At 36.6% G+C, this 12063-nt stretch overlaps 1 protein-coding gene across 1 annotated transcript in view; it reads left to right on the top strand.

Annotated features, from left to right (window-relative positions):
• Positions 1-12063, top strand: part of RYR3 (ryanodine receptor 3) — a 253870-nt gene that overhangs the window by 158337 nt on the left and 83470 nt on the right. The window contains exons 43-49 of the mRNA XM_082485921.1: positions 139-274; positions 4420-4600; positions 5062-5167; positions 6350-6470; positions 9523-9692; positions 10345-10565; positions 11574-11664. Coding sequence (XP_082342047.1) covers positions 139-274; positions 4420-4600; positions 5062-5167; positions 6350-6470; positions 9523-9692; positions 10345-10565; positions 11574-11664 — 1026 coding nt within the window. The remainder of the gene's footprint in view (positions 1-138; positions 275-4419; positions 4601-5061; positions 5168-6349; positions 6471-9522; positions 9693-10344; positions 10566-11573; positions 11665-12063) is intronic.

Here is a 12063-nt window from a genome sequence, read left to right as displayed (position 1 = left end):
TTTCCTAGGTGACACACCTAGTATATAAAAACCTTGTTATTAAAAAAAAAAAAAAACTCTTAAGATAATTTTGTTTCATACTTATTTCTAGAAATTTATTTCTAAACACAAGAATAAAGGGTTGCTTCTGTATTGTAGGTTGTTACCTACCTGGCGGGTTGTGGCCTACAGAGTTGTCCGGTATTGCTGGCTAAAGGATATCCAGACATTGGATGGAATCCAATAGAGGGTGAACGTTACCTGTCATTCTTAAGATTTGCAGTTTTTGTTAACAGTAAGTGTAATTTCTTGGCATGCAAATTCTATCAAAAGGTTTCCTTAAAATTACTTTTCTAACCATGAAATGTGCTAATGGATGAAGAGAGGTTAATGCATACTGTTTTCATTACAAATACAAGATTATTGGTATGTGCTGCTAATTGTAATCTTCTATTTTGAATCTTTGTAGTTAGTTGTATTTTTTCCTTACTTTTTTTGCAACTTGCATAATTTAATAGAGTGACCTGTTAAGGTACCAAATGATGTTAGGAATTCTTTCAGTAAGTAAACTGTGGTATTTACATATACAACATATGCTGGTTATAAACATAAACAGCGAAGACTGATTTTAGGCCATTCTTGGCCACTATACCATTTTGCGTTACAAAAAGCAAATTTCCAATAGGTCACATGCTTACGTATTTCTGAGGGATCAGTGTTTGTAAAGTACCCTAACTGTGTACTTTAAATCTAATGTCTTAAACAACGAAAAACTATCTTATACTTCTGTCTGTGGGCAATTTCCTTTTGAAATTTATGAAACAAATATGCTAAAATCATATTTAGATTATCTGAATGCCACTAAACAAAAAGTATCCTCTGGTTGATGTGGATTTTTTTCATCAAAACAGTAATTTAGGTTAGAGACTGGATGAGATCCAAAGATTTGTCTGTTCAACACCTATTTGGTCTGCCAGTATAGAAAGTGTTTAAAAGGTTAACTAGGGAAAGCCAGAAGGGAAATAATTTCAAACAGTCTAATTCTTAGATTTTGGCTTTTCTATTCACATACTATTGGTTTGAAATTAAAAAATAATACCTGAAACAGAAACAATAAACATATTTACTATTCAGTTCAGTAAACATATCTGAAGTATGTTCATTAGTTGATAAGCCTATAGCTATTGAGCGAGCTGCTAAACTAACTTGACAAGCTGCTATAAGAAATGTAGAACAGGTAGTTGCTGAGTTAATAAAGTGTGTGGTTTTCATTGTTGATTTTATAAATAAATGTTAACAGTACTCTGTATAATTAGATAAATATAACTTTGATCTTTGAACTGTGGTAGTTTATATACTATGAAGAGTAAACTTTGCTGGATGGACTGCTAGTCAGTAGAATTAAGTTTTAGTTTCAAGTGTTCCAGCTGCTTTTTTTCTGAAAAACAGCTATGGTTAGGGTTTTGAAGCTTCTCACTGACAGTTTAGGAGATGGCACTTTTGAAAATTCGATTATTAATTTCTCTGTGTCCTCTGCTTGAGAGGACGATACAAATATAAATTAGTAAAATATTAGGGGTTTTGAGATAAAAGCAAGAAACACACACTTGGAAACACATGAATGAATTTTGGTACTGGCCAGTGAATCTTGGGAATAAACATAACTTCTTTCTTCAAGTAAAATTCTTCATTAACTGTGAGGTAAATTAGAGCAGGCTGCAAGATATTAGAGATATTTTGAGCAGTTTGGTATCCCATCAGAAGGGATATGGAAAAGAAATATATATACGGAGAAGGTCTGAATAAGATTCTAGTGGCAAATGGAGCGTACAAGAAATTGTAGATTGAAAATGTAGACTTAGAGCAACATTAAAGATTAATTTGGTCCTCTGTGCTTAAAGTAAGTTTCTTTCCTGCACTTTCTAAATTAAAACTACCTGCAAAGGGCTTTTGCTATAAGCTTCCTTTTAAAATCTTTACTTAAAAGGTTTTATCCAAATGAAACTAAAATTGTTGACTTTAAGATTTAAAATCTTGCTTTTTTTCCCTGCAGTATGAAAATAAGGTGAATGAAAGGGAGAAAGAAAGAAAAAAAAACTGTGCAAAGTCAGTAGTTAGGGTATAGAATCATGGAATCATTTAGGTTGGAAAAGACCCTTAAGATCATCGAGTCCAACTGTAAACCTAACACTGCCAAGTCCACTGTGTCCCAAAGTGCCACATCTACACATCTTTTAAATACCTCCAGCGACGGTGACTCAACCACTTCCCTGGGCAGCCTGTTCCAGTGCTTGACAACCCTTTCAGTGAAGACATTTTTTCCTAATTTCCAATCTAAACCCCCCCTGGTGCAACTTGAGGCCATTTCTTCTTGTCCTATGTTCCATAGCAAGATCATACCAGTGCTTTAAGTGAGAAAAATACAAGACTGACATGTTTAAAGAGTTTAGCTGCTCCTTCTAGTCAGTCCCAGTTCTCTCATCTACTATTTCCTTCAGTTGACTCTTATTTCCTGGTAGTACCACTGCTCATTGTCAGCTAAACCACAGGTCTAATCCTACTTTTGGTAGCTGCTAAAGCTGCAACAGTCAGTTTAATATAAACCTGCTACTTGTGGTTCTGTACAGGTTTAGTATTGTAGCTTGTGTGTAAAATATAGATACTGATGATCCAAGCTAATGACACGACAGGTTCAGTGACTGTGAACTGTTTGTTTTCCTGTAATTTGTTTTCTTCCTATATGTCCCATTACTTTCATATCTTCCTACAGATTATCAGTATTCTTATAAGGTAGCCACTGTGAATTTCTAAACAGTTGCATTTAACCATAAGCTGAGCTTTTGACTCAATTATTATTCCTATCATGTTTGCATGTGCCACTAACTGCAATCCACAAAGCAGTTAGTTACATACAAAGAGTTCATTTATATGAAGGCTCTTTTTCCTAATGACTTTTATTCAGCAAGCATCTAGATCACAACCTGTCTGCCTGTACTGAATTTATACAATAGTTAAATCCACTCTTTTTCCTTTTCAAATATACATACAGTTTTCCACACAAAGCTGTTATAAATGGGGTTGATTCAGGCAAGCCATGACCTTTAAAGCTGGTTTTAACGTGTTTTTTGTGTATAGAAAAGATGAACTATTCAATTTCAGGTTTTAAATAGCAAGCAGAAGATTTAACAAATAGGTTTATTTAACATAAAATACAATTTGTTATTCTTTAATCATATTGAGTGAGAAGATTAAACTCTCAGATGAGTTTTTCACTGAAGAGGTGCTGCAGACATAATGTTAAGCAACATTCTTTGCTTCACTTGGCCCATTAAAAATCAAGTAACTCTCACGCCCTATACTAGGTCTGGCTGGGATGGAGTTAACTTTCTTCATAGCAACCCATATAGCACTGTGCTTTTCATTTATGGCTAAAACAGTGTTGATAATGTACCAATGTTTTGGCTGTTGGTGAGCAGTGCATGTGCAGTGTGAAGGGTTTCTCATTTTTTTTCCCACTCTGCCCCTTCCCCTCCTTTCCCAGCCCTGGTAAATAGGTTCAGGGTGGTCAAGAGGTTGGGAGGGGACATGGCTGGGAGGGCTGACCCAGACTGACCAAAGGGATATTCCATACCATGATGTTGCACTCAGGAAAAGGAGGAAGGAAGGGAACATTTGTGGTTATGGCGCTTGTCTTCCCAAACAACCGTTACACATGCTGAGGCTGTGCTTTCTAGGAACTGACTAAACGTCTGCCTGGGAAGCGATGAATGAATTTGTCTTTTTGCTTTGCTTGTGTGCCTAGCTTTTTCTTTCTCTACTAGACAGTCGTTACCTCAATCCATGAGTCGTCACACCTTCCTTCTATTTTCTCCTTGTCCCACAGGAGAGGGGAGAGAGCGAGAGGCTGGGGGGTTGGCTGGATTCAAAACTTTCCCGCCCTTCCCAGTTGCAGATTTCTTGCCTTTTGGGGCTATTAGCCTTTATACTAGAGAGAGTAGTCTTTGCCATTAAAAGCAAATTAACCTAAAGTGAACCTTTCTAGATTGAATGTAGTAAAACTTTTGCAAGACAAGTCTACACTATCGTTTTTAAACCTCAGTATTATTTTTTATAAAGCACATCCAATGCTGCCAACTTGATACAATTTTATGTTTTCAAAATTAAGGGTGAGGAGAGCACTGGCACAGGCTGCCCAGGGAGGTTGTGGAGTCCCCTTCTCTGGAGATTTTCAAGACCCACCTGGATGCAGCCCTGAGTAATGTGCTCTAGGCAATCCCGCTTTAGCAGGGGAGTTGGACTAGATGATCTCTAGAGGTCCCTTCCAACTCTGAAAATTCCATGATTCCATGATTTGTTTTATATTTTGTAAAATTTAGGGGAAAACACGGTTGTCTCCTGACTTGTCAGGAGAAAGTATGTATAGTGCTTTTTGGTCCTCAGGTGAAAGTGTTGAGGAAAATGCAAGCGTTGTTGTCAAGCTCCTTATTCGACGGCCAGAGTGCTTTGGACCAGACCTTAGGGGAGAAGGAGGAAATGGTTTGCTGGCAGCTATGCAGGAAGCTATCAGGATCTCAGAGAATCCTACTCGTGACCTTCCCTCCCAGGCGTATAAAAGAGAAGGGTAAGTAAATGTGAAAGCTGTTTTGACAAATGGTGATTTGATAACTGGTTTAATCATGTTTGCAATATGTAGATAATAGGCCCCATTGTGTAAGGCATTATATAGAGAGCATCAGAGATTCTCACCCACAAGCAATTGTCATATGGAATTCATAAAGCATGAGCTAGATAAAAGTGGAATAAGAGTTACAGAAGAAAAGAAGCCTGAAGGACAATGCAAAGGAGAAGGCTGTTGTGGAATGAAGGTAACGTAAAGTGAAAGAGGAATATAGAAGTCTCATGTGAAGTCAGTTATTACTGTTTAATTGCATGCTCGCTCTAGGGATAAAAACTAGTAATCCGGAGCCAGAGGAAATTAGTATGTCTAATTAATAAATAGTCTCTGGATCATGGCTCTAGCTCCAGAGAGGAGCTATAAACTTACATTAGCAAAAATACTCAGTGGTATTGTTTACTTTTTAGTGAGGAGGAGGAGGAGGAGGAAGAGATTGTGCACATGGGCAATGCAATCATGTCATTTTATTCAGCTCTTATAGATTTACTTGGACGCTGTGCACCAGAAATGCATGTAAGTTCATTTTGTCACTCACTCAGAAAATGTAGGAGATTTGTAAACAGAACTGTGCATGTCTAACTAAACTATTGTCTATTCAAAGGCTTCTTCCCTTTAGAAGGTAGACTTTATTGCATTTCCTGCTGTATCTAGACAGATGTGTTCCCTGCAAACTGTTTGTAAAGAATCATGGTCTTTTGATTCCTTATGTTTTTTATTTATCTAAAATTTTGAGAATTTTTATGGAATCAAAACAAAGATGAACTACTAGTGTTACACACATATACTACCAATTAAATTTTTGAAACTGTCCCTTTGCTGTTCTCTAGAAAGCTGTAAAAATCATTTTCATAAGGTTGTGATAGCTGCTTTTGTGTGCGCTGGTGAAATATAGTATCTGCACCACATGAAGACATGGAAAAATATGTAAAATAACTGTTTTGACTGTAATGCCTGTAACAGCCACATGCAAGACTTGGTTTAGCTAGACTGACTTCTGCTTGTCAGTATTTAAAATTCTTCAGTAGCATAAATCCAACTGAAAATGCAATATGTATCTTAATAAACAAGAAGCAAGAAATTTGGCTTCTAGCCTCCCTACTTACTATTACCTATTATAAACTATTAACTTTTAGCTATTAACTTTATTAGCTGTAAAGCTGTATGTAGCTGTCTGTTGCCAGAGACAGTAGTTTCAGGCTAAGAAAATTACTGGAAGAGATTTTCAGAGACACAGGTTGCGAATACCTAATTTCTGCTAGAAGTTGAAAGGAATCAATTACCTCATTGTTAATGCCTTTTGAAATTTTTACTGCATAGAAATAAAAGAAAAATGCATAGATACATTAGACAGGTTTGCATCTGTTCATAGTATAAAAAGGCAAGCTCAAAACCTGGCACTGTAGGTTCTGTAAATAACATGAGTATTTCAGAAGCTTTCAGTTTCATCATTTTATCACCACTGTGTTATTGAGAATTTATAATACATGAAATTATTGATATGATATCAAAATTTGGACAGATTCAAAAGTAGGATCAGCTGAAAATCAGCAACTCCCTTAGAGTGCTGGGATAAATTGAATTTCTGTACATTTTTTTCCACTGTCTAAAAAAAACATATTGATACCAGTATTTTGAGGAAATTTTTCTTAAATCCCTCAGTACTAAATTTCTTAATCAATAAACTTTTTCTAACAGCTAATTCAAAGTGGAAAAGGGGAAGCTATTCGAATCAGGTCAATCCTTCGATCTCTAGTGCCTACTGAAGATTTGGTTGGGATTATAAGTATACCACTAAAGCTGTCAGCAGTTAACAAAGGTAACTTCAATACTTTTATTAGACCAGTTCTTTTTATAAAATCTTTTGGCACAAAAGCCCTCAGGTGTAAAATAGAGCAATTTTGTTAGAGTACAAGCAGAGCACTGTTCTTCAGATTTTAATTATATAAGTATCAATTAGAGCTTCTCCAGTAGAACAGATACTTACTCCTGCAGAGCAGAGAATGTAAGAGCATAAGAAATACTTTACACAATCACACCAATGGGCTGTCCATCCCAGTACTTTGTCTCCAGCAGTGGCTGTAGAGGCGCTATCTCTTCAGGTAGAATGTGAAAGCTTGGACTCAGTCCCTTCACACTTCTGCATCATCCAGTCATTTGTTTAGAAAGATCAGAGTGTACCTCCCTGCCCATTACTATCTGTTTCTGTACATGGTGTCCAAGAATGTATATAATCCCTTGGTAATAATGTCTGTACCCACAATCTCCTATGTCAGTAAGTTCCAGAACTTCACTATTTGCAACATAAAGAAACTCTTTAAGCATCTCTTTTTATTAACCTTATGCTCTACAAAGTTTAATTAACACCCTTGAATTGTAGTATTTTGGGATTTGGTGTATAGCAGTTCGTCATTCAGCTTGTCAGCTACATTAATCATTTTCTAAATCTCAGTTATATCCTTTCTCAGTCCTTATTTTGCCAAATTGAAGAATCTCAACTTTTCTTAGTCTCTCATCGTAAGATAGCCGCTCCATTGACTATCTCATTTTAGTTACCCTTCTGTGTACCTTCACTATCTCTGTTCTGCAGTCCTGAGATATGGAAAACAGCTGTGGGATGTACACAAGATCTGAGCAGGTTGTACTGATAATGTGGGCACACAATAGTTTGGTTTATGTATTAATTTTCTATTTTATTTAGCAGCAAAATGATGCCTTCTCTCATATTCTGAATACTCCTTTCTGATGGTGTCCATTATCTTGTTGACTTATTTGGTCACTACTACACATTAAGTTGGTGGTTTCACAGAATTTCAGTGATGACCCTCAGGATCTCTTTGTAATGTCAGTTCCAAGCTCAAGCATCACGTAGATATGTCTTATTTTTCTGCAGATGCATTGGCTTAGAGTTGTTTGCATTGAAGTGCAGCATTCTCTACTTTCCCCACTCAGTTTTGTTAATGATTTAACCATACAGAAGAATTTAGTGTTGTATACAGACTTTTTGGCTCCTTTGTTTGATTCCCTCTCCTGGTCACTGATGACTCAGTGCAAAGTCCTGTTTGTCTTTGCTTGATTAAAATGTTGCACATGCACATTGAGTTTTAATTGCCTTTCCTGTTTCTTGGAACTGTGCTGTTTATTTCTTCCCTGGCCTTTACAGAGGAAGTGAAAACCAGACATGCCTGCTTTGGGATTGTCCTGATCTGAAGAAGGTGCCTCTCCACACATATTCTCTTTTCCCCAATTTCTAGGTATAATGTTCCACTCTGACTTCTAACATTCAATGCTGGAAGCCTGATTTCTTTTTTTATTAAGGTGCAGGCTATCTCTGTACTTGTTCATTTGTCCCAGAAGTATTCCCCCTTTTATAATCAGTCTAACTAAATCCCTTTTCTCTACACCACTATCTCAGCCGTCCTTTGAGACTCAAGATCTCTGCCTGCCTCCCACAAGGTCCTCCCATCAAGTATAGAGAAGTTATCGTGGAATCCTCTTACACATCATGAAGCCACCCAGCTTAGTGCCTAATACAGCAGTATCCCACTTCCACTGCCTGGTTCTTCATATCCTTGGAGGCCTTGTCTACCACAGGAGAATCCTATGTGCAATGGGAGATGCTGACATAGGGTGGAGGAGTAGTTCTTCTCTTAAGAGATTAGTTCCTTTCTTCCCAGTTAGATCCATTCCTTCCCCAAGATATATGTCCTCCTTAGTACCTCAAGGGTTGCCACTGTGGAGTTGAAGCTATGCTGCTGTGTTGCTGTAGGACCTGTCTGTTTCTCTTACTACTCTGATTCATCCATTCTCACCTCCAGGGGATGAGGCTACTCTCTGAAAACCCAACTGTTGGGTACTGTGTATACACGTAGAAAACCTGAATGCAGGGCATGGCATGGACCTACTGCTCTCTCTGTGTCAAAACTGCGTAGCTCCCTATCTGTACCTGGATCCCTACCTGTCACTGAGGTTGAAATTGATTTTTTGTCAGTGGAACTAACAGCCTTCTTAACACTGCCTGGGAGGGAAAGTTAGTGAAGACTCTTGAGTTTTCACCCTCTTCACTCTGGAACTCAAAAATAATTCAAAATCAGAATTTGGAGTGCAGAGGTGTATTGATGATGGTCGTCTTGCTTGTTATGTGACTGTTGCTTCTTTCCTAGAGGTGGTCAATGTCATTGTCCAGAGTGGATTTATTTCCACAAAATTTTCTATAAAGCATAAACTCAACAGAGGATGAGGTTTTTATGGCGTACGTTTTCCATGTTTCCTATTAATTTCTCCATGTTCCATGGGCTATAAACTACCAGTCTGTTGTTTTCTTCTAGGGCAAAATAACTTTATCCTCCTTCCCCTCCTTCTGTTGTCCTTTCTGTTTCACAAGAATTGTCTATTCCTCTTTCCAGTCAGTGATGGTTTATCTAATACACAGTTAACTTCTGTGTTATTGTTGTCTTCCCCTTGGATCCCATGTTCTTTCTATTCTAGTTTACATGAGACAAACATTAAAATTCTTAACCTTCTTTGACTTCACAGTTACTATATATGTTTAATATTTGCAGTAATATTTATCTTTAATTTTACCATATAAACATTCTCTGTAATAGTAATGAAACAAGAAGAATATTTTACCATTCATTCTTAAGCTTTAATTTAAGAGTGAAAGGTTAATAAGTTGCAAAATAATAGGGTTTTTGAAATAATAAAGAATTAGTATCCTTTTCAGCATACAAGAAAACTGAAGAGGAATATAATTTTCATTGAACATGTGATTTTACACATTAAATGTAATTATAGTGTCCTTCATTGTCTTGTTTTTTCTTGTTTTATCCATTATTGACTATTAAAAATTGCGGTATACATTTGTCTAGATGGCACAGTAAATGAGCCAGACATGTCTGCAAGTTTCTGTCCTGATCATAAAGCACCCATGGTACTCTTTTTGGACCGTGTCTATGGTATTAAGGACCAAAGCTTCCTCCTTCACCTACTGGAAGTTGGATTTTTACCAGATTTAAGAGCCTCTGCCTCTTTAGATACAGTAAGTATTTTGCTATGGTGTTTAGATGCAGTGGCTGGATATAGTATCTCTCTAAGTGTTAGAAATGGAATTTCAAGTCACAACAGCTTTTTTTTTTTAAAAAGGGTTGTATAGGCTCACTATAAACAGAAACAGTAATAATTCAGTTACTACTAATTTATAGTGCTTAAGTCTGATCATAAGCATTCAGTACCACCTTATGAAGCAACACTGTAATGTAGTTTAAAAACTTTTAATACAGGCTTACATTAATTATACAGTAAGTACATTGGATATACTGTAATAGGCCTAATGATTACTTTTATTTCATGTCTGCTTCCAAGAATTACACTGAATATCCATATATGTGTAGGTATGAAGAAATTAGATGAAATGACAAGTGCTACTTCATGCTTTGTGGTTTTTGCTAACATGTTTAAAGAAAGAAGCTTCATATTCTTCTTTGCTCCTATTGGTTCAGAGTGCAGTGGGGCAGGAGGTAGGAGATAAGTGGATGACTTGGATCTTCTCAAGTTAAAAAAAAATAGCTTTTTTCCTCATGTGTATACCCAGCTGCTAAGGGGACTGGAATATTTCATTATTATGTTTTATGGACTTCATATTGAGCAACCTTTATTCCATGATACTAACCATCATTTACTACTTCATACAGGTTTCCCTGAGCACCACAGAGGCAGCTCTTGCACTAAACAGATATATTTGCTCAGCTGTGTTTCCATTACTCAAAAGATGTGCTCCCCTCTTTTCTGGAACAGAGCATCATGCTTCTCTGGTTGACTCTACACTTCACACAATATATAGGTTATCCAAGGGACGTTCCCTTACAAAAGCACAGAGAGACACTATTGAAGAATGCCTGCTTGCTATTTGCCAGTATGTACGATACCTGTTTAAAAATTGATTTCTTTTGAGCAGTATATGTATTATAATAATTTCTTTCTTTGTGTATAATGTAGAACTGAGATTATTTTATTCTTGCATGAAATAAACTACCAGAGCGTATGATAGGATTATTTTTTTTCCAAAGAGAAAATAGATTTCGTTTTTCCATTATGGGTACTGCATTATACAAGCTGTCGTGTTGATATGAGCTTTATGGTGATACAGGATAAATTCTGATTATTTGAAAAAAACAAAACCCCAGTAATTACCAAAAATAATCTGGCAAGTCTGACAGGGAGTGTTAAGGGATTGACGTGTTTGTGTGATAGTGTTTGAAGAACCTTGGCCTTAGCTAAAAAATAAAAGAAGAAAAACTAGCCCCCACTCTCCAAGTCCTAAAACTGAACTGACCACTGAAGTTCTATCAGGAATTGAAATGCAGATTTGCCAACTGAATCATAATTCTTGATCGTTGTCATAAACTGTAATGCTACTTGTCTGTGCGAGGTACTGTGGAATTAGTAATGCAGTGTGCATTTTCAGTTTGTCTGTAGTGCTGGACCCCTGCCTCTAAGAGTATGTAGTAGAAATGGAAAAGATTCAGAAAAGCATATCAAGAGGGATCAACATAAGAAATAATTTTGTTTCTTTGGAACATCTTAGTAGACTAGGAATCTTCAAGTTGAAAAGCGAAGACTAAGGGGGAGATATGAAAGGAGCGTTTTTACCTTGATTTTGAGTCTATAGATCACGGAAATTAAATAGCCAGAAAAGAAATGCTGAGTAGCAGCAATGCTGAGAAGTAGCACATCTTTCTGCGCTATATCCTTCTATACGTAGATGAGACATAGGGACATCCCTTAAGCACCTACTATTAGTTTTTCAAAATACTTTTAATGAGTGATTTCCATTCCAATACGCAAATTGATTTCAGTTTTTATTTCATTTTCACTGGCCTGTATGAATTTTACTAAGGACTTCTGTTTTTTTAAATTACAGCCACTTACGACCCTCTATGCTACAACAGCTGTTGAGAAGGCTAGTTTTTGATGTGCCCCTACTCAATGAATACTGTAAAATGCCTCTCAAGGTAAATGCTTTACTTTCTGTACATGCATTCAGCGTAAAACTTACTTCGCAGTAATCTGTCATCATCATGTTTTTAAAACCAGAACAGACAGCAATGTGAAATGACTTCTGAATTGAAAATAATGTTATGGTTTCATAAAGTCTTTAGAATTGAGTATAATGATTAAAGGTTTTGTAAAGTCTTGTCCAATGCCAAGTCGATTATGCGATTTTGTTCAGTGAACTGTTGACGTTTTCGCTTCTTCAGCAGAAGAGTATTTGAAAGTATTAAATTAAATGTTAGTGTTACATTGATATTTCTTCTTTTGCTATATGGACTAGGGTAACTCTCTCTGGGATGCACAGCCTGAGAACAAATTTTGAGTGAAGTCTAAAGAGAATCGTATACAGGGAACAGAAT

Source organism: Vanellus vanellus, assembly GCF_965231255.1.
Source record: "Vanellus vanellus genome assembly, chromosome: 6".
Taxonomy (NCBI): Eukaryota; Metazoa; Chordata; class Aves; order Charadriiformes; family Charadriidae; genus Vanellus; species Vanellus vanellus.
The sequence above is the reverse complement of the archived record's forward strand: the minus strand, read 5'-3'. Positions and strand labels throughout refer to the sequence as shown.